The sequence below is a fragment of the Schistocerca nitens genome, chromosome 2 (genome assembly GCF_023898315.1).
Source record: "Schistocerca nitens isolate TAMUIC-IGC-003100 chromosome 2, iqSchNite1.1, whole genome shotgun sequence".
NCBI lineage: Eukaryota > Metazoa > Arthropoda > Insecta > Orthoptera > Acrididae > Schistocerca > Schistocerca nitens.
Genome location: NC_064615.1, coordinates 57181769 through 57203600, shown reverse-complemented (window position 1 = coordinate 57203600; position 21832 = coordinate 57181769). Strand labels below are relative to the sequence as shown.

At 42.9% G+C, this 21832-nt stretch overlaps 1 protein-coding gene across 4 annotated transcripts in view; it reads right to left on the bottom strand.

The window, feature by feature from the left end:
* Window positions 1-774: 774 nt before the first annotated feature.
* The window catches only part of LOC126235713 (coiled-coil domain-containing protein 39), a 408779-nt gene continuing 387721 nt past the window's right edge, over window positions 775-21832 (bottom strand). For 3 of the 4 annotated variants that reach the window (XM_049944479.1, XM_049944477.1, XM_049944478.1), the window contains 2 exons: window positions 13612-13900; window positions 777-1097 (listed from right to left, as the gene is read on the bottom strand). In XM_049944479.1, coding sequence (XP_049800436.1) covers window positions 1030-1097; window positions 13612-13900 — 357 coding nt within the window. In that variant the 3' untranslated portion in view covers window positions 777-1029. Of the gene's footprint in view, window positions 1098-13611; window positions 13901-21832 lie in introns of all 4 variants that reach the window. The other variant, XM_049944476.1, reaches the window with a different exon arrangement.

The window sequence follows — 21832 nt, the reverse complement described above, 5'->3', positions numbered from 1 at the left end:
CACACACAAACACACACATATCTTGTTGTGTCGATTCCCTAAGGTCTCGACACAATGAGTGGCTAGGTGCACGCGAAACTAACGCAGACGGGCGTAAATTCTGAAACAGGAGACTGGATGAAAAACTATAAAGAAAAGAAGAGAGATTGTCATCTACTTAACTTTTAATGATGTTCTTCTTGTTGAAATACATCTCTTGCATAGTAGTAAGTAATTAGCAATGATACACATGGCGCCTTGCTAGGTAGTAGCGATGGACTAGCTGAAGGCTATTTAATCTGTCTCTCGGCAAATGAGAGGAAGACGTGATACGTGTGGTCGCAAGCTATGTCGTCCGTACAACTGGGGCGAGGTCATGTCCGTGTCTTGTGACCTGCCCTGTGGTGGCGCTACGTTTGCGAATACACAGTGGCGACACGCGGGTCCGACATGTACTACAGGACCGCGGCCGATTTAAGTTACCACCTAGCAAGTGTGGTGTCTAGCGGTGACACCACATATCTGTTCTTGTAATATGTATGGACTGTAATGTAGAGAATTTGAAGAACTGTCAGGATTACTTCTGCATGATATACTGTAATATTTGAAAAATATTCTGATAAACTTCATTAGAAATTTTGGCATATTTTTATAAATATATACAATGATGGTTACAACTTGGTGTCTTGCAGAATACTATTCATTAAAAGATATATAGTGTGACAGACATGATTCATAATTTATAAGTAATAACTTAAAAATATAGACATTTTCTGAGAGATTCTGTGCAGAACAAATGATCAATTTATATGAAAATAACTGTCTTGTGTAATAACATGACATATTCATAAGGATAAGGGGCTTCCATTACTAGTGTAATATAGAGCATAAGCCAATCAGAAAATGTAACAGTACTTTAAATTTGTCCAAAAGCGTAACTTCTAATACTTATGAACTTATGTAAGGAAAACACTGAAACTAAAGGAGAGTTGTTCAACAGAAAATTACACTAAAAAAATTACTATCATTACTGGAAACTTTTCCTCAAGTTTAGTGAGAGAACTTCTTGTGCCTCTTTTGTTGTGTTGAGGATCTGGGTGTCCGTTCCAATCTCTGGACTGAAAATAAATAAACAAAACTAAATAAATAAATAAATCGTAATGTGCAAAATTGGGAACTACTGTGGTGAAGTGATCTGCTACTAGTGGTGTTCATTAACATGCATTAAGTCTAAATCACAATTACTGGAAAAACTTAATAATATAGAAATTTAAGCTTTAAGAGAAATTTTTAATGCAACTGCAACTCACTTGGTGAACTTTACAAGACAAGAAAAACAGTCTATGGGTCTTTCTCTTATTTTATGATGTGATTAAGCAAGGTACATATTCCACATTGCATACAAAGGGTAGTGTATATCTCTTGGACCAGTCTTAAAATGATAAATGTTGTTATGGTGCCACCTTGGAACATGCTTCATGTTACTACAAAATTGTAGGAGATTTAATGTTTGTGTATTGTATGTATTACCACTTTACATAATGTGTATTTCTGGAGATTATCATTATATTTCAAAGACAACAATCACATAAACAGTTTAAAATGTATGTGCAACATACTCACCGATGAAAATATCACTTATGTTTGCATACATCTGAAACATGGTTTTATTTCAAGAATTTAGTAGTTATTCTTAAATCAACAAATGTTGCTAAAGATACATAACATCCACAGTATTACTGTCAATGTAGTCACAACATTTCATGTTTGAATTATTGCTAGCATTACTGTAATCTCCAGCAAAAGGAGCTCTGCCAGATAGTGGTAGAGGGGGTGTGGGGAGGAGGCAAGGAGAGACAACAGTAAATTAAATAAAAGTATTTGAAAATATCTCTAATATGTTTCTTGTGAAGAGACAACTAAAATTTATTAAGGGAAACAATAAGTGTATAAAGAAAACTAAACAGAAACTTACTTTGGGTAAGCACTATGTTTCATCTGTCAGATGGCACAGTAACTAACAACAGAGACAAAACTGTGGCTGGAGACAGTGGCCATGTGTGTGGGAGTTGTGCTTATGTGAATGTTTTCCATTCCTGAAGTAGAACATTTTTATCCCAAAGCTTAAATGTATAGCTGTCTTTTCACCAATCTGCAACTCAATACCCCTTCTACGTGGTGAGCAGCAATCTACCCCTTTCATAATACTACTGTTATTACACCATGAACTTATCATTGTTGATAGTCAAAACTGGTATCTATAACACATACATAAAAAGTTCTTGGTTTACTTGCCACTTCAAATTTGGATAAAATCCTGAGCTTTCGATGACTACCTCCGTCATCTTTGTCAGGGGTAAAACTGACTGTCATGGACCAATGAGGCTTCTGCTTTTATAAGCAGTGGACAACTTCTCATTGGCTGGATGATGTCACGGTGAAATACGGAGGTGGTGCCCTCTATGTCCATCGACTTTGTTTTGCGCATTTTATCCAGTGTTTCTTGCAGCGCCATCCATCACAACAGGCAGAGAACTGCGAGGAATGTAAGAAGTCTCCCTCTGCGCTCTTTCTTTATCAACTGTGCACTTCCATACATTGCTGAGTGCATATCCGGAGTCTCTGTTGAAATTATTTTCACAAAGTCTAATTTCAACTGCTTCCCTGACGACAGAGTCCCAATAGTCTGAAGCGTGAACAAGTTTTCTTGTTTCATCGAATAGCATCTTACGTTTATTTAAGAAACTGTGCTCAGCCAACACTGATTTTTCTAGATACCTGTATTTCAGATGACACTGATGTTCCACACAGTGATCAGCAACAGTTCTTATAGACTGGCCCACATAATTTTTGCCACACTCGCAAGGAATGCTGTAAATTCCCGGTACTCTCAGGCCGAGATTATGTTTCACAGGTCGCAACATTTCCTTAATCTTCCTGGTTGACTGGAAGACTGGTCTGATCTGATTCCCTGCTGGCTCAGGACTGTACCGAACTTGCTGGTCGTTGCACCACAGAATGGTAGCCACGCGATGTGTTGGTCCTCTTGATTTGTTCGAACAGCGTCCTTCCTAGGTTTCTTCACCAGAGTAGCTGTGGTATTATGATCAGAATATCCATTTTTTTCTGAATACCATTGTCAGATGGTTGATCTCGGAGCCGAGATGATCCTTGTCCGAAATAGTCCTTGCTTTGTGTACCAAGGTATTCACCGTAGCTCTCTTCTGAGCTGGGTGGTGAAAACTATGTGCATTTAGATATAAATCTGTATGTGTCGGTTTTCTGTATACAGAATGTCCAAGACGTCCATCTGATTTTTGCTCCACCAGCACATCTAAGAAGGGTAACTTCCCAGCCTCCTCTACCTCCATTGTAAACCTTATGTTCAGGTGTATACCATTCAAATGATCAACAAACTGCTGCAGTGCCTCATTGCCATGTGGCCAGATTAAAAATGTATCATCAAGATACCTGAAGAAGCAGGATGGACATAAGGGAGCACTGTTCAGTGCTCGTTCTTCGAAATCCTCCATGAAAAAGTTAGCTATGGCTGGTGACATTGGTGAACCCATGGCTGTTCCATCAGTCATTTCATAATACTTTCCACCATACAAAAAGTAGGTGGGCATCAATGTGTGTCAAAATAACTTCAGTATTTCAGGAGAGAAATGAGCAGCCAACAGTTTTAATGTATCTTTCACCAGTATCTTTGTAAATGAAGAGACCATGCCTAGGCTGATCATGATGTCATTCGGACCTATCCTCATCTGCTTTATGATGTCAATACACATTTTTGAGTTGTTAATATGATGGCTACAGTGGCCGACTATAGGTGCTAATACTTTGGTTAAGTATTTTGCCAACCAATTTGTAGGAGACCCAATAGCACTAACAATAGGTCTCAATGGGATCCCATCTTTATGGACCTTGAGTAGACCATAAAAACTGGGTGGCCTCGGTGCTCTTGGTTGTAGATTCTTGACTAGTTCTCTGGGAGGCCAGAGTTCTTCAGTAGCTCCCCTGTCTTCCTGCTAAGTGCTGCTGTGGGATCCCGTTTAAGAATCCGGTACGTGGTATTTTCCAATAATAGGGCCACTTTCTTATGATAATCGGTGGCATTGAGGATAACTGTCAGCTGTTAGCACAACTAACTCTATTTGATGAAACAAGAATACTTGCTCACGCTTCAAACTATTGGGACTCTGTCATCAGGGAAGCAGTTGAAATTAGACTATGTGAAAATAATTTCAACAGAGACTCCGGATATGCACTCAGCAATGCATGGAAGTGCGCAGTTCATAAAGAAAGAGTGCAGAGGGAGACTTCTTACATTCCTCGCAGTTCTCCACCTGCTGTGATGGATGGCACTGTAAGCAACGCTGGATAAAGTGCGCAAACAAAATCTATGGACGTAGTGACATCATCCAGCCAATGAAAAGCCATCCACTGCTTATAAAAGCGGAAGCCTCACCGGTCCACAACAGTCAGTTTTATCCCTGACAAAGCTGACGGAGGTAGTCATCAAAAGCTCGGGATTTTATCCAAATTTGACATGGCAAGTAAACCGAGAACTTTTTATGCAAGGACTCCATCGCGAAAGACATCGTAGTCATCTATAACACATGTTCTTCAAAGCAACCAATGATGGTACAATATGATTTCAAGTAGGGAAACTTGTTACAAGTGCACATACATTACCAAAAAACATTCTTATGTGCAGCTCATAAGCCCCTCAGAGTAAAAAACTGAAACAGCAAACCTTACCTGAACATTCTATCACCAACGTCTATGAGCATCCAACAGTGCTGCTCTCATTGAGCTTGAGCACCATTTTGTGCTTCCCAGAAAAAGTGACTGGAGGTGGCTCACACCAAGTGGCTTGTGTGAGCAATAGGCTTGTGAGTGGCTCATTAGCAGTTGAGTTTGCAAGTGCTTATGCACCATTAATGGTAGGCTGAATGTGTGCTACCCCCCCCCCCCCCCCCACACACACACACATTCACAATTAAAACAAAGGAAACCTGCATATTTAATTTACAGAATACCCAAAAAGGCATTAATTAGGTTTACAATCTATGCTTTATGACTTGAGAAATTACGGAAAGTTATTTTTTCAGTTAATATTGATACATAAGGTCTTTGAATTGATACAAGTAATTAAAAGTTGTTTCTTAAATTAATATAAGTTCTGATGTAAGGTCTTTGGAAAGTTATTATTGGCATGTAATTAGAAACAGAGAAGCATAAGGAATGTTGGGGTGGCAGAGTAGTAAAGAACAGGTCAGTGGGGTGTGGGGGGAGGAGGGGGGAGATGAGGATGGGCAAGAGCAGGGGATGCCCAAACACACTATGAGTGACAGAGCATTGGCGCTGCAGCCGGCCAATACTGACCTCACACCACACCACGGTTGCCACACAGTGAGGACCACACCAGGGGAAAAACACGCAAGAAAAGAGGGAACAAAATGGCACAAAAGACAAGAAAAACACAGGAAAAGCAGCAGCTACTGACTAGGTGAAAAAGCAATGCCCCACAAGGGAAATAAACAGACTGTAATGGAAGGTGATGGTAGTATTGATTACAATTCCATTGAATGAGCATAAAACAGGGATCCAAACAGGAGGCAAACAGGCTGAAGCCAGTCATGCCACTGGGTCACCATCCATCACTAATAAGGATTGGGCAACATCTATTAACAAGGTGTCAGGCTTGCACTGTGGATTGTGAAGGGGGAGTGGCACCTCTAGTGCAGCAGACAGGCCTTGTCCCGGGATTTACATTTCTTCTTCTTCTTCTCCTCCTTCGTATATTGAGAAGGCTAGGGCCTGGAGAGAAGAGCAGATTTCAACGAGGTCCGGTATGGAGAGGGAGAGGGGGGGGAGGGGGGGGGGAGAGAGAGAGAGAGAGAGAGAGAGAGAGAGAGAGAGAGAGAGAGAGAGAGAGAGAGCTGATGACCTTTGGTTGCACAGGCTGTGCACCCCTCAGTCAACAAGAGACAGTAGGCCGCCAGTCTGAAAGACACTAGGGGTTGGGTTTCTGGAACGGGGCCCCATCACAGGCAGATGTCGAAGAAGGGGAACATTTCTCTGGCTGGTTTGAGGGACAACATCCAGAGAGGGGGGGACCACAGAGGAGGGGGGGAGGAGAGGGGTATGGGACTTGAATGAGGAGGAGGGAGGAGGAGGAGGAGGAGGAGGAAGGGGAAAGGACAGTACAGAGGTAAAGGTAGATGTCATAGACACAGGGTGAAGATAGTCACATTTTTGATGAGCCTCAGTGTAGGATAAAGTAACAAGCTTATACTCCTGCATTTTGTTTTCCTTCAAACTGAGCAATCTGGCAAACCTGGAGAATGATGGCCATGGCAATTAACACACGTGGGTGGCAGAATACAGGAGATCTCCTCATCAAGAGGGTGTCCGCATGCAACACATAGATGGTCCGCAGTTCGGCACGAAGACATTTGCCCAAAACACAAACACTGAAAACACATCATGGGAGACTCAATGTCACATTGGTAAACCATAATCTTGACATTCTCTGAGAAGTTATCCTCCTCAAATGCCAGGATGAAGACACCAATATCAATGTGATTGTCCTTATGGCCTCTCTGGGCACCCCGGACAAAATAAACGCCCCACTGTGCCAGATTGGTCCGGAATTCCTCATCACTTTGAAGAATGAGGTCCCTATGAAAAATTAACCCTGAACTATATTCAAAGACTGGTGTGGCATAATGGACACAGGGATGTGGCCAACATGGCTACAGATTGTGCAACAAAAGAAGTTTGGTTGACAGTATATCCGACAGCATTTTACCAGAGAATCCACTTTGCTAAACTTGTCTTCAATAATTTCTATGAAAAGTAACAGCTTTGTGGTGGTGAGAGTGTCCCCATCAGTTCCAGAGCAGACCAGGTAATGGGGACAGGGTTTCACCTCAAGCTGACAAGACTTGCCCTCTTTCCACAGGGCAGACAGGGAAGAGAAGGCTGCAGGGTCCCAAGAAGCAACATTAAGAGATCCATTTCCAAATAAGAAGATGGCCTTAGAAGAATGGCCAGTATTTTGGAGCTTTATGCATTTTGTACGCAAAATCTGATATGATTCACTCTGATCAGGGGTTCTGCTCATGGGTGCCACCCAGTAACAACACAGGCTGTCTGCTATGGTGGCGATTGCTGGGAGTTCTGATGCTCAAGAATGACAAATAACAACTCCTAGGCATACATGACAAGGCAGCAGCTCAGGTATCAGAAGTGTCATCCCTGTTTTGTCAGGTGGCTCAACCAAGAAGGGTACATAAAGATTCTACCACACAGACTTGCTACCGTGCTGGCTACGTAGCCTTAAGAGGACAATTGTGTTGAGTAAAAGGTGAAAGAGGCTGTAAGGCCACACATTCTTCTCCAGTTGGCTCACACTACAGAGGTAAAATTTAGAATAGGAGTACAAACCCATAAGGGGGACCAAAAATGCCAGCATGCGGGTTGGGGGGGGGGGGGGGGGGAAGAAAAATTGCAAGAGAAATACCAGAAACCAGGAGGACATCCAGATCAATGTAAGCAAGGAAACGAAGAGAGGGGAAGGAGGGGGCAGAGGGGAAGGAGCGACGACAGGGAGAGAGGAGCATGGGGAAGGGAATGAATCCCAGAAAGGAAGAAATGGCCACAATAATTTGGGACCACATGTGTGCCACATACGAGCTCATGAAAGATCTGTGGGCCCCATGGCGGGCTGGGGAAAAGGAATGAAAAAGGAAACTGCCTGGCAGGAATTTGTACAGTGTATAGTTCAATCATCACTAGCACATGGTTTAAGAACCATGAAATTATGTTATATATGTGGAAGAAATCTGGGGACACTGGAATGTTTCAAACTGATTGTGTAATGGTTAGACAGTGGTTCTGAAATCAAATTTTAAATTGGACATCATTTCCAGGGGCAGATGTGGACTCTCAACATACCATAATGATTTGCTATACAGCCTAAAACTGAAGAAATTGCAAAAAGGTAGGAAATAAATGAGAAGAGACAGGGATAAACTGAAGGTACCATAGGTTACCGAAAGTTTCAGTGGGGGCATTATGAAGTATTGGACTCAAAGAGGGGAAAAAAATGAAAGAGTAACTTTGAGAGATGAAATAGGGAACACTATGCTGGAACACATAAGCAAAAAGACAATGCCTAATAGAAATTCTTGGATAACACAGAAGATACTTAATTTAGCGGATGAAAGAAGAAAATATGAAAATGCAACATTCAGAGCAAGCAGAAGAGAATACTCATGTCTAAAAAATGAGACTGAAAGAAAGTCCAAAATCGCTAAGCAGGAATAGCTAGATGACAAACCCAATGCTGTAAAAGAATGCCTAATTAGGGGGAAGATAGAGGCATATGAAATTTAAAGAGATCTTCAGAGAAAAGAGCAACAACCATCTAAATATCAAGAGCTCAGATGGCAAACCCATACTAAGTAAAGAAGAAGCTGAAACATGGAAGGATTGTGTAGAGGATATATATAGGGAGAACAAACTTGAGGCCAATATTATAGAAATGGAAGAAGAAGAAGATAAAGATGAGATGGGAGATACGATACCATGAGAAAAATATGACAGAGCACTGAAAGACCTAAGAGGAAACAAACTCCCTGGAGTAGACAACAGTTCCTCAGAATGACTGAGATCCTGTGGAGAGCCAGCCATGACAAAATTATTCCACCTGGTGTGCAAGATATATGAGATCAGCACAGACTGGCCACTAGAGGCCACCTGTAGGAAGCATGCACGCGGTACCATCTCCATCGCACTGTCTACTGGTGACTCATGCCTATACATGCACAGAGCAGTGCTGACTCACACTCACTATATTCTTTTAATTTTTACTGCTCACACCAGTTGTTCTGTGTATCACTTATGTTGCACCTTCTTAATGATTCTTTTGCCTTGTCACATATAGAGTTATGAGAGGATTATTTCCGTTATTGTTCAGAGTTTTATGAATAAAGCCATATTTGTGTTATTTGGATTGGTTTCTCGTATTACGTGGTTACTACATGACTGGTGATGAGTTTGGAATGGTTTCCATGTGTGCAGTCTTTAAGTGCCATTTCACCTGGTTTAGTCTTTATGGATGTTGTGCTACCATCCCTGATTGAACAGCTTACTTTGGCAGTGACCAGTCTATCCACTCACTTTTTCTCCAAATGATAATTCAGCCAAGGATTGAGAAGCTTACAAAAAAAGACTCAACAGCATTTTTTGCCTTTTTGTGTGACAGACTCGAATTTGTGCAAAGCCTTATTCTCTCGTGGATTCCACCTAAGGTGTATCAATTACTGTGTCAGCTTGCCCCCTTACAAGAACTGGCAGCACTTGCTTTTGATCACATGTGCAGTTTATTGCCTAACTACCATCACAAATGAATGCATGTGATAGAGGTGCTTGTTGAATTCAACAGATGGTGCAAGAAATCAAACCAGTCATACAGGACCTGGGCAGCCAAACTTCATGGCCTTAGCTGCAAGTGCCCGTTCATTACTGATGACCATAATGGCTCTTATGCAGACTCTATGGTGTGCGGTGGAAAAAATATCAATTTAGCTCCAGACAAGGAAGTATGCCAGAAGGTTTTACTCTGTGAATACCCACTGAATGGCAGAAGTGTTGCAACTAGCACAATCTTCTGAAGTTTCTTGGGTGATGGGTGACCAAATTGTAGTGTGTGGCAATGTGGCAGTATTGTCATAAGATGTGCTCCTTAGGATGGCAGACAGCTTGCATAAGGAAGCAGTAGTGGCAGCAGCAAACATGCAGGCCTAGTATTGAGCAGACCAACGCTGGCCCAGGTAGCTGTGACCACCACAGTGCGAGCATCAGTGTTTTCTGTTTCCATCTTGTCCTTTGCATTTTGTGCAAGCATGAACATTTGGCATGCCCTAAGCACTGGGTTGCTTGGAATGCTTGACAGAATTAAGGCCATGTTGCCTCCATGTGTCATTCACCAAAGGTTGCTCAGGATATGAATGTGGATGTAAACTGTGTGACACCAAGGCTTGTGATTTCTCCAAAGTTGTTTATTGAGTTAAGTGTTATTCACTAAGTGCTCTGGCTACAGGTTGACACAGGTGCTGTAGCAACGTTATTGAATCCTCAAACCTATGTGACTTTAGGTTCACTCTGATTGACACTGATCAAACAGAAGCTGGTCAGTTATAACAAACAGAACATTGTGGTGTTGGGACAATTTGCAGCATCTGCCTTTTACAAGTCAGTGGTTCATTCTATTGCATTTTTGGTGGTTGCTGACACTGGTGTTGAGAACTTGTTCGGGATGGATGCATTTCAGGCCTTTGGATTTTCTGTCACCAACACAGTTCACCTTGTGTCCAATCAGGTACCATGTTCTCAAATGGTAACAGTATGTGAGGAGTTTTTGGACTTGTTTTCGCAAGGTATAGGGTATGCTACGAATCTTTCTGCTCATATTTCTTTGAAATCCATGGCTCAGCCTCATTTTTGTCATGTGCTTCCTATTCCTATTGTCCTGCAAGATCAAGTGAAAGCAGAATTGGACAGACTTCCATCTCTACTGGTGGTGCAACCTATTATTGCTAGTGAATGGTCATCTGATGGTTGTAGTTCAGAAGTAGTTGGGGTAACTTCACCTCTGTGGCAACTTGAGTACTACTGTCAATATGACTTGAGTACTACTGTCAATGCACAGTCAATCGTGCATACATATCTTCTCCCACTCCAGGAGGAACTGTTGGTGAAAACATCAGGTGGCCAGTACTATTTGTCTGAAGTGTATCTGCAGGTTCCTATGGACAAAGAGTCTTGGCCAGTTCTGGTTTTGGATACTCCTTTCTGTCTTTATCAATATTTGTGCCTTCCTTTTGGTGTGGCTAGTGCCCCTGCTATTTGCCAATGATTTCTGGAGTAATTGGCTATGCCTGTCCCAGGTTGCATTAACTATCTAGATGTTGTCACAGGCTCCTCCACAGCTTGTTTTCTTTCTTACAGTACACAGGCATATGGGGTAACCTTGCAAAATCGAATCTAATTTCAAAGGGAGAAGTTGATGATCTATTCATACAACTGAATTTTATGTAGTTTTAGCTCTCTGAGACTGCAGATGTGTGTGCTAGTTGCACTTGCGTGAGTGTGCGTGTGTGCGTATGTGAATGTGTGTCTACTGCTGACAAAGGCTTTAATGGCCGAAAGCTATCGCGGCTCAGCATCTCCGCTATATGGTGAGTGGCAACTTTCCTTCTCTCGTATTGTTACATTCCATCCTGGATTTTCCATTGAATTTTGAGTTACTTTTTCACCATACTGCTGTACTTTTTCTCTTGAACTGTTTTCCCCATATATATTTAAGAAATGAATGATCATACAATGTCAGCTTTCAAGGTTGGTACTGACATCACTTAAAAATTCTGGGTTACAGGGCATGGTTGATGGATAAAACTTTTTTTTACATCAACTATGGCCTCTTAGCCTGGAAGTTTTAGGTGATGTAAGAAACGATACTTAAACACAGTTGTTACCTGTGACTTATCAGTTATAGCCCTTCCATTTAAGCCAATAGTTATCCTGTTCTCTGGCCAGTTGTCCTGTCTCTTGTTTGACTGCCTTTTATATAGCCTTAAGTCTGTTGTTGGACATAATGTGCATATTCCTTTATTTTTTAGTAAATTTTTTTAGTAGTTTTCAGTAGCTTTTGTAGCCTGCAACCACTGCTGGCTCTTTAATTGTTACTGTCAACACAAACAATTCCCTTTGCCTTTTACAAGATACTTTAATCCTTCTGATGATCAATGGGTTTTTACATGGCTGTTTAATGTCCTTTCAGATTAGCTTATTTGTAAGGCTATTTAAAAATAATGACATGAATTTATCATGGAATACATTAAATTTTATGGCAGCTTTTGGTTCATTATAAATTCATCCCAGATAATCTCTTGTAAACTATTCTTAAAAACATTTGTTCTGGATTTATTATAACTGATTTACCCTGAGGAATATCTACGTTGTAAGGCAATATCTCATTTATCTTAAATAAATGTGCATCATGATCAGAGATACAGCATAACCCGACATCTGGCAGAAGACGTAGATACTTTCAACATAAAAAGTGATTCAGGGTCTGCACAAGCATTGAAGTATATGGTGTCTTTTCTTCACTCTAGTATCTACAGCTTTGCATGAGTTAACAAATATTGGTTGGGACCACCTAAAAAAGATTCACCCAACATAATATGATGGCTGTCCAAAAAGGAAGGCAACTTTTCAAACTGCATGGGCAATGTACATTTGATTATCAGTCTTTTTTTTTTTTTTTGTTATATTGGTACACATGTCCTGAACATATGTTCACATTTTCAAGCATACTGCAAACTTCGTTTGTTTTAGACAGATAGAAAGGTTAGATGTGTTTTAGTGTGCTCCACGCCTTTCGATTACTATAAAAAAAAAGGAGCAAATAATTTGCATAAAATTTTATGTGAAAAATGGAATAAAGTGCTCTATAACACTTGAAATGTTAACAGTGGCAAACGGTGAGTCTGCTTTAAGTAAAAGAAATGTTTATAAGTGGTACAAGCTCTTCCAAGATGGCTGAGAAGATGCCAATGATGAACCTCGCTCTGGATGATCCTGCCCATCAACAAAAGATGATAATGTCGAAGCTGTGAAGAAAATTGTTTTGGAAAATCATCGAATTACCATAAGGGAAGTTGCTGAGGAGGTTGGCATATTGGTTGGCTCATGTCATGCAATTTTATTGGCAGGAGACGTATGTCAGCGAAGTTTGTTCCAAAACTTTTCAATATTTATCAGAAGGACCGCTGCATGAGCATTGCTCAGGAGTTCCTGAAATACATCAATGATGATCCTGATTTGCTCAAAACGCTCACAACTGGTGATGAAACATTGTTTACGGTCATAACATCAAAACCAAAGCCCAATGGTCCCAATGGAAGCACTCTGGAGAGCCAAGACTGAAAAAAGCACACCACATCCAATTAAATGTCACAGTTTTGATCACTGTCTTTCCTCCCCCCTCCCCCCCCCCCCCCCCAATTACCGTGGTGTAGTGCATCATGAATTTTTGTCTCAAGGTCATATGGTCAATAAGGAGTATTACCTTGATGTTATGCGCAGTTTGCGAGAAGCAATATGCAAAAGACATCTGGAATTGTGGAAAAACAGTTCATGGCTTTTGCATCACAACAATTCACCTGCTCATTCATTGTTGCTTGTAAGAGATTTTTTGGCCAAAAACAATACTACAATCATGCCTCAGCCACCATTTTCACCAGATTTGGCCCCCTGTGACTTTTTCCTGTTCCCAAAACTGAAGAGACCTATGAAAGGACGAAGATTTTCAATGATTGAGGAAATAAAAGCTGCATCACTGGAAGTACCAAAAAGTGCTTATGAGAAGTGCTTCAAGAATTGGAAGAAGTGTTGGCACAAGTGTATTATATCTGAGGACGATAACTTTGAAGGGGATAACATGAATATTGATGAAAATAGAAAAGATAAGAGCATTAAATTTATATTTTAATATTTAGATGCATTATTTAAAAAATTCAGGGTACTGCATTAGAAATATTAGTAACGTACCTGGTAGGTCAAGAGTGACAACAGATGGGCTTGTGGGAGTGCGGGAGGAGCGGTCACTGCTAGGTGTTGAAACATCACACTTGTCACTTTTTTCATCAACAGAGGACACAGATGTTGCTGCAAGTGAGCGAGAAGACTGGGTACGTGCTGTAATAGGCAACTCAAGACCTTTCTCAACTAGATAGCGACTGACAACAGGACCAGTCTCCACATGTCGGGCTACAAGTTCAGCTAGTTGTTGCAGTGCACTCATATTCTGTTCCTGTAGTTCTCGTGTTTTTATGTCTTTCTGTAAACAAAAACATAGAAAACACAAATATAGTAAGAAGCAGGAGAGCCACACATTATTGGAAGTTCTTACATTATGCAGTCAACCACAGAGCTAATGGTACTGGTGTCATTGTCTAATTGCTACATCAGTCTGATTCATGAGAACATAAAGAGCACTAAAAAAATAAATATTCCACAGCCACCATAAAAATGTCTTAGCTAGCTGAATGTAGAAAATAATTTCCTTGATATCATATTGTTGAAACAAGGTTTGAGGGGATGAGGAAGTGGCTCTGGTTATTTGCTTCTGTACCAGGTCGGGAAGGTAGTTGCGGGATGCGAAAGCTGTTTTCAGGTTGTTGGTGTAATAGTTCAGGGATTCAGGACTGGGGCAGATTCATTTGCCCCTCAAACCCAGAACCTCCCACAGAAGAACCCCAAAAGTGCCTCACTTGTGACAGGATACTTTCTGGGACTGGATCAGACTCTGAATGTGGCTCTCCAGCAGGGATACGACTTCCTCAAATCCTGCCCTGAAATGAGATCCATCCTTCATGAAATCCTCCCCACTCCACCAAGAGTGTCTTTCTGCCATCCACCTAACCTTCGTAACCTCTTGGTTCATCACTATGAAATCCCCAGACCACCTTCCCTACCCTCTGGCTCCTACCCTTGTAACCGCCCCCGCTGTAAAACCTGTCCCATGCACCATCCCACCACCACCTACTCCAGTCCTGTAACCCGGAACGTGTACATGATGAAAGGCAGAGCCACGTGTGAAAGCACCCACGTGATTTACCAACTGACCTGCCTACACTATGAAGCCTTCTATGTGGGAATGACCAGCAACAAACTTCCCATTCGCATGAATGGACACAGGCAGACAGTGTTTGTTGGTAATGAGAATCACCCTGTGGCTAAACATGCCTTGGTGCACGGCCAGCACATCTTGGCACAGTGTTACACCGTCCGGGTTATCTGGATACTTCCCACTGACACCAACCCATCAGAACTCCGGGGATGGGAACTTGCCCTTTAATATATCCTCTCTTCCCGTTACCCACCAGGCCTCAACCTCCACTAATTTCAAGTTGCTGCCGCTCGTACATCACTTGTCACTGAAGAGTGCAGAAAGTTGAAATGAAGAGTGCAGAAAGTTGAAATAAGTAGTTCTCGTAACATGCAAAGATCAGCACATTCCTCAAACTGGGGAACTATCAAGAATGGGGTTCCATAAGGGTCAGTCTTGGGTCCTTTGTTGTTCTTATTATATATTAATGACTTGCCATTCTATATTCATGAAGAGGCAAAGTTAGTTCTCTTTGCTGATGATACAAGTATGGTAATCACACCTGACAAACAAGAATTAACTGATGAAATTGTCAATACTGTCTTTCAGAAAATTACTAAGTGGTTCCTTGTAAACGGACTCTCACTGAATTTTGATAAGACACAGTACATACAGTTCCGTACAGTGAATGGTATGACGCCATTAATAAATATAGACCTTAATCAGAAGCATATAGCTAAGGTAGAATATTGCAAATTTTTAGGTGTGTCCATTGATGAGAGATTAAATTGGAAGAAACACATTGATGATCTGCTGAAACGTTTGAGTTCAGCTACTTATGCAATAAGGGTCATTGCAAATTTTGGTGATAAACATCTTAGTAAATTAGCTTACTACGCCTATTTTCACTCATTGCTTTCATATGGCATCATATTTTGGGGTAATTCATCACTGAGGAATAAAGTATTTATTGCACAAAAGCGTGTAATCAGAATAATAGCTGGAGTCCACCCAAGATCATCCTGCAGACATTTATTTAAGGATCTGGGGGTATTCACAGTAGCTTCTCAGTATATATACTCTCTTATGAAATTTGTTATTAACAACCAAACCCAATTCAAAAGTAATAGCAGTGTGCATAACTACAATACTAGGAGAAAGGATGATCTTCACTATTCAAGATTAAATCTAACTTTGGCACAGAAGGGGGTGAATTATACTGGCACTAAAGTCTTTGGTCACTTACCAAATAGTATCAAAAGTCTGACAGATAACCAACAAGTATTTAAGAAGAAATTAAAAGAATTTCTGAATGACAACTCCTTCTACTCCATAGAGGAATTTTTAGATATAAATTAAGAAAAAAATAAAACAAAAATAAAATAAAATAAAGTTGTTATATTAACTTAAGTATGTTGTTAAATTAACCTAATTATGTCATGTATTGGAAAATTTGACTCGTTCCACATCATTACGAAATATCGTATTCATGATCCATGGAACTAGTATTAATCTAATCTAATCTAATCTAATCAACAACATCTTTGCCTCTGTACTTCCGCCTCGACTGACATCTCTGCCCAAACTCTTTGCCTTTACATATGTCTGCTTGTGTCTGTATATGTGCGGATGGATATGTGTGTGTGTGTGTGTGTGTGTGTGTGTGTGTGTGTGTGTGTGTGTGTGTGTGTGAGTGTATACCTGTCCCTTTTTCCCCCTAAGGTAAGTCTTTCCGCTCCCGGGATTGGAATGACTCCTTACCCTCTCCCGTAAAACCCACATCCTTTCGTCTTTCCCTCTTTCCTGATGAAGCAACCATGGGTTGCAAAAGCTTGAAATTTATATGTGTGTTTGTGTTTTTTTATTGTGTCTTTCTACCAGCACTTTCTTCTTTGGTAAGTCACAGCATCTTTGTTTTTTTAATATATTTTTCCCATGTATATATACAGGGTGATTCAAAAAGAATACCACAACTTTAGGAATTTAAAACTCTGCAATGACAAAAGGCAGAGCTAAGCACTATCTGTCGGCGAATTAAGGGAGCTATAAAGTTTCATTTAGATGTACATTTGTTTGCTTGAGGCGCTGTTGACTAGGCGTCAGCGTCAGTTGATGCTAAGATGGTGACTGCTCAACAGAAAGCTTTTTGTGTTATTGAGTATGGCAGAAGTGAATCAACGACAGTTGTTCAGCGTGCATTTCGAACGAAGTATGGTGTTAAACCTCCTGATAGGTGGTGTATTAAACGTTGGTATAAACAGTTTACAGAGAATGGGTGTTTGTGCAAAGGGAAAAGTTCTGGATGGCCGAGAACGAGTGATGAAAATGTAGCACGCATCCAGCAAGCATTTGTTCGCAGCCCAGGAAAATCGACTCGCAGAGCTAGCAGAGAGCTGCAAATTCCACAATCAACTGTATGGAGAGTCCTACGAAAAAGGTTAGTTATGAAACCTTATTGTCTGAACGTCAACTACCCGAGGCGGTGGATCGGCCGCCAGGCAGCCCGTGACAGAGCACTTCATCACTGGCCTCCAAGAAGCCCTGATCTTACCCCCTGCGATTTTTTCTTATGGGGGTATGTTAAGGATATGGTGTTTTGGCCACCTCTCCCAGCCACCATTGATAATTTGAAACAAGAAATAACAGCAGCTATCCAAACTGTTACGCCTGATATGCTACAGAGAGTGTGGAAAGAGTAGGAGTATCGGGTTGATATTGCTCTTGTGTCTGGAGGGGGCCATATTGAACATCTCTGAACTTGTTTTTGAGTGAAAAAAAAAACCTTTTTAAATACTCTTTGTAATGATGTATAACAGAAGGTTATATTATAATGTCTGCTTGTGTCTGTGTATATGCGGATGGATATGTGTGTGTGTGCGCGAGTGTATACCCGTCGTTTTTTCCCCCTAAGGTAAGTCTTTCCGCTCCCGGGATTGGAATGACTCCTTACCCTCTCCCTTAAAACCCACTTCCTTTCATCTTTCCCTCTCCTTCCCTCTTTCCTGACGAAGCAACCGTTTGTTGCGAAAGCTAGAATTTTGTGTGTATGTTTGTGTTTGTTTGTGTGTCTATCGACCTGCCAGCGCTTTTGTTTGGTAAGTCTCATCACTTTCTTTCTTTTTAGATATATTTTTTCCACGTGGAATGTTTCCCTCTATAAAACAGAGGAAAACTGTTGTGACAGTGCCACGACATTTAACAGTGCCGCCACGACAGTACGCACAAACGTTGATAGAGGTGCTCCGCAACTCGGCTGAGCGCGGGAGCGCCACCTAGTTACGAACGGCGCCGGCCGCATGTCACGGCACGGCAGTCGAATGAGAGGTACTGTCTTGTTCTCATGTATCCAGCTATTGTTTCTAAGTGAGTGTGTTTGAATATCCACGCAATTATTGGTGATTAAAGGTTATAACACTTTTTGGCAACGAGGTCGGATATTTTCACTGCGTTGTGGATTTGTGTGTTCGTGACGGGGCAGACATGGAACAGCTTATGCAAGTGCTCATTGAACAACAAACACAGCTGATGGCTGCTATTCAGGCGTTGTCGATGTCGCTTACTCATCGTCTGTCTTCCTCTTCTCCGCCTCCATTCCCTCCTTACAACGAGGCCGCTGAAGACTGGGAGGATTATGAGAAGCGTTTGCAGCAACACTTCTTGGCTTTCGGCGTTGTCGACACTCCTATGTGTAAGTCGTTATTTCTATCTTGGATTTCCCCACGGATCTATCAGCTACTATCTCAGTTAGCCCCTCTGCGGGAACCTGCCTCCCTGTCCTCCCAAGAAATGTGTGACTTATTGTCTAACTATTACCGCAAAAACACCCACGTCGTTGCCGCCCGCGTGGCGTTCTACCAGTGTTGTAAACAGCCCCATCAATCTTACCGGGCTTGGGCGGCGGAACTACACAGTCTGAGTAGGAAATGTCAGTTTGTCACGGACACTCATCATGAGTCTTATGCTGATTCAGTGGTTAGGGATGCTATTCTACGGCTTGCTCCTGATAAAGAAGTTCGGCAACTTGCCCTACAACTGCCAAACCCGTCGTTGTCAGAAGTTCTAAGCATTGCTCAATCCTTTGAAGTGTCTCACGCTGCTGGCGCACAAATAGACGCGTGGTGTGATGTAGGCACTGTACAGTCAACTTTCAACATGGACAATTTGCCTGTTTCACAGGAGAACGAAGATGTGGCGGGGGTCACTCGCGTAAACAACGTCACGTTGGGCCGCAACGCTCGCAGTGAAAACAGCAACCACAGAAGCAGGTTCGTTCCGCACTTCCTTCTTGTCCACATTGTTTCATACAGCATGACAGGGCCGCGTGTGCAAAACGTTGGGCCACGTGTAATTCATGTAGGAAAAAAGGCCACACTGCTTCTGTGTGTCAGTCCCCTAAAGTTCCTGTCGACGAGGACGAGGCATCGGACATGGATGTTAACTGTGTGCTTTCTCAAACAAATAAGTTGTTTGTTACTGTTCGTGTTCTGGATAAAGACATTCACATGCAAGTGGTCACTGGCTCTGCAGTAACTCTCATTAATTCTCGCATGTATTTGGAGTTGGGCTCCCCTCCCTCGTCTCCAGTTACGCGAAATCTGAGAACTTATAATAAACAGAAAATTCCTAGCATTGGCCAGTTTGATGCTTCCACTGCCTACATGTCTGTTGTTAGGTCCCTCACGTTTTATGTGGTGGATCATGCAGGCACTGAAAACCTGTTCGGTTCTGATGCTTTCCAGTTGTTCGGGTTTTCCATTGATGATGATGTGCACCTCATATCTGAGGATATTCCATATCAACAGCTGGATGGATTGTGTTCTGAATTTTCGTCCGTGTTCTCTGCTGGTCTGGGTCGTGCCAAGGATTTTGAAGCCCACATTACTCTTAAACCTACAGCTCGCCGTAAGTTTTTCCGGGCATGCCCTATTCCGGTGGCGTTGCGTGCACCTGTCAAGGCTGAGATAGACAGGTTAACAGCTTCATGGATTCTCCTTCCTGTTACCTCCAGCAAATGGGCATCGCCAATCGCGGTGGTTTCTAAACCAAACGGGAGTCTGCGATTGTGTGGTGATTTTAAAGTCATCGTCAACGCTCAAAGCCTCATTAACACTGATCCTCTTCCCTGTCCTGAGGAGTTATTTACCAAGCTCGCTGGGGGCCAGTTCTTTTCCAAACTTGACTTATCGGAGGCGTACCATCAGTTGCCATTGGATGCTTCTGCCAAGGAATTTCTCGTCATCAACACTCCTTGTGGGTTGTATCAGTACCAGCGGTTACCATTTGGCGTCGCTAGTGCGCCGGCCATTTTTCAGCGGTTTTTGGAACAGCTCACGGCTTCCGTTCCCGGCTGCATCAACTATCTGGATGACATTGTTGTGACGGGGGCCTCCACTGAGGAGCACCTTCGCAATTTGCGTTCACTGTTTCGGGTTTTGCATTCAGCTGGGTTGAAGTGCAATCTGGACAAGTCACAGTTCTTCCAACCCTCCATTGCGTATCTTGGTATCCACTTGTCCCGTGAGGGTATACGTCCTCTACGTCAGCACGTTGCGGCCATTAACGCTCTACCCCGGCCGTCTACGGTCAAAGAACTTCAGGCGTTTCTAGGCAAGATTGCTTATTATCACAAATTCATTCCATCCGCGACGGCGGTAGCTCATCCTCTTCATCAGTTGTTATGCAAAAACGTCCTTTTCTGTTGGTCCGACGAGTGTGAGCAGGCTTTTGTCCGCCTGAAGGCTCATTTGCAGTCGGCGCCTTGTCTTGCCACATTCCGTCCGGGTCAGCACTTGGTTCTGGCGACTGACGCGTCACAGGGGCTGTTCTCGCCCATCGGTATGAGGATGGGTTGGAACGACCCATCGCCTATGCTTACAAGACCCTAAACGATGCGCAACGGCGTTACTCTCAAATTGAAAAGGAGGCGCTCGCTATCATTTATGCTCTAAAAAAGTTCAGCGTTTTTTTGTGTGGTTCTAAGTTTCACCTCATCACCGACCACAAGCCGCTGGTCTCTCTGTTCAGCCCATCGGCATCGCTTCCGGATAAGACAGCTCACCGCCTGCAACGTGGGGCCTTATACTTGTCTCATTTTCACTATGAGATTCACTATCGCCCCACGGGCCAGCACGCCAACGCTGACGCATTGTCGCGATTGCCGATGGGCCCTGACCCGGTTTTCGATCGTGATGAACTACTCTGTTTCAACATTGATGAGGAAGAACATCGTGTGGTCGAGGGTTTTCCACTTACAGGTTCGCAGGTCGCGTTGGCTACTGCGCGGAACCTGGTCCTGTGTCAGGTGATCGGTTTTGTTCAACGGGGTTGGCCGGACAGGACCAAGGGCCGGGCATCAGATCCCCTTCGCAACTACCATGCCTTGCGCCTTCGTCTGTCTGTTCGTGATGGTGTTGTTCTTCTGGCCACGGATGGCGCATCTCCACGGGTCGTGGTGCAAGCCTCTCTTTGCAAAGATGTTCTCAAACTGTTGCATGAATGGCCATTGGGGGATTTCTCGGACTAAGTCCCTGGCCCGCAGGCACGTTTATTGGCCCGGTATTGATTCGGACATCGCCCACATGGTTGCTGCGTGTGGTCAGTGTGCTCAACAACTGGCTGCACCTCGTACAATGCCCTCTCCATGGCCTGATCCGGCGCAGCCATGGGAACGGGTGCACGCTGACTTTGCCGGCCCCTTCCTTGGTACTTATTGACTACTGTTGATTGACACCTTCTTGAAGTTTTCGTTTGTTGTTCGATGTCCGTCACCCACCACTGCGGCGACGCCGCTGGCTTTGTCCAAAATCTTTGCGCTAGAAGGTCTTCCATCCACGATCGTCACGGACAATGGCCCTCAGTTCTCTTCGCAGGCCTTCCGTGATTTTTGTACTGGACAAGGAATTCATCATGTTACAGCACCGCCCTTCCATCCGCAGTCGAATGGGGAGGTCGAGCGCCTTTTCCGCACTTTCAAAAGCCAGATGAAAAAATTCCTTAGTGATTTTTCCACAGATGACGCTCTGCTGCAATTTCTGAGTTCTTAACGCTTCACGCCTCTGGGTGATCACAGCCCTGCTGAACTCTTGCATGGCCGCCAACCGCGCACTCTACTGCACCTGCTTCACCCTGTCAGGCCTTGTGCTGTGTCCCCTAGTGAGGGAA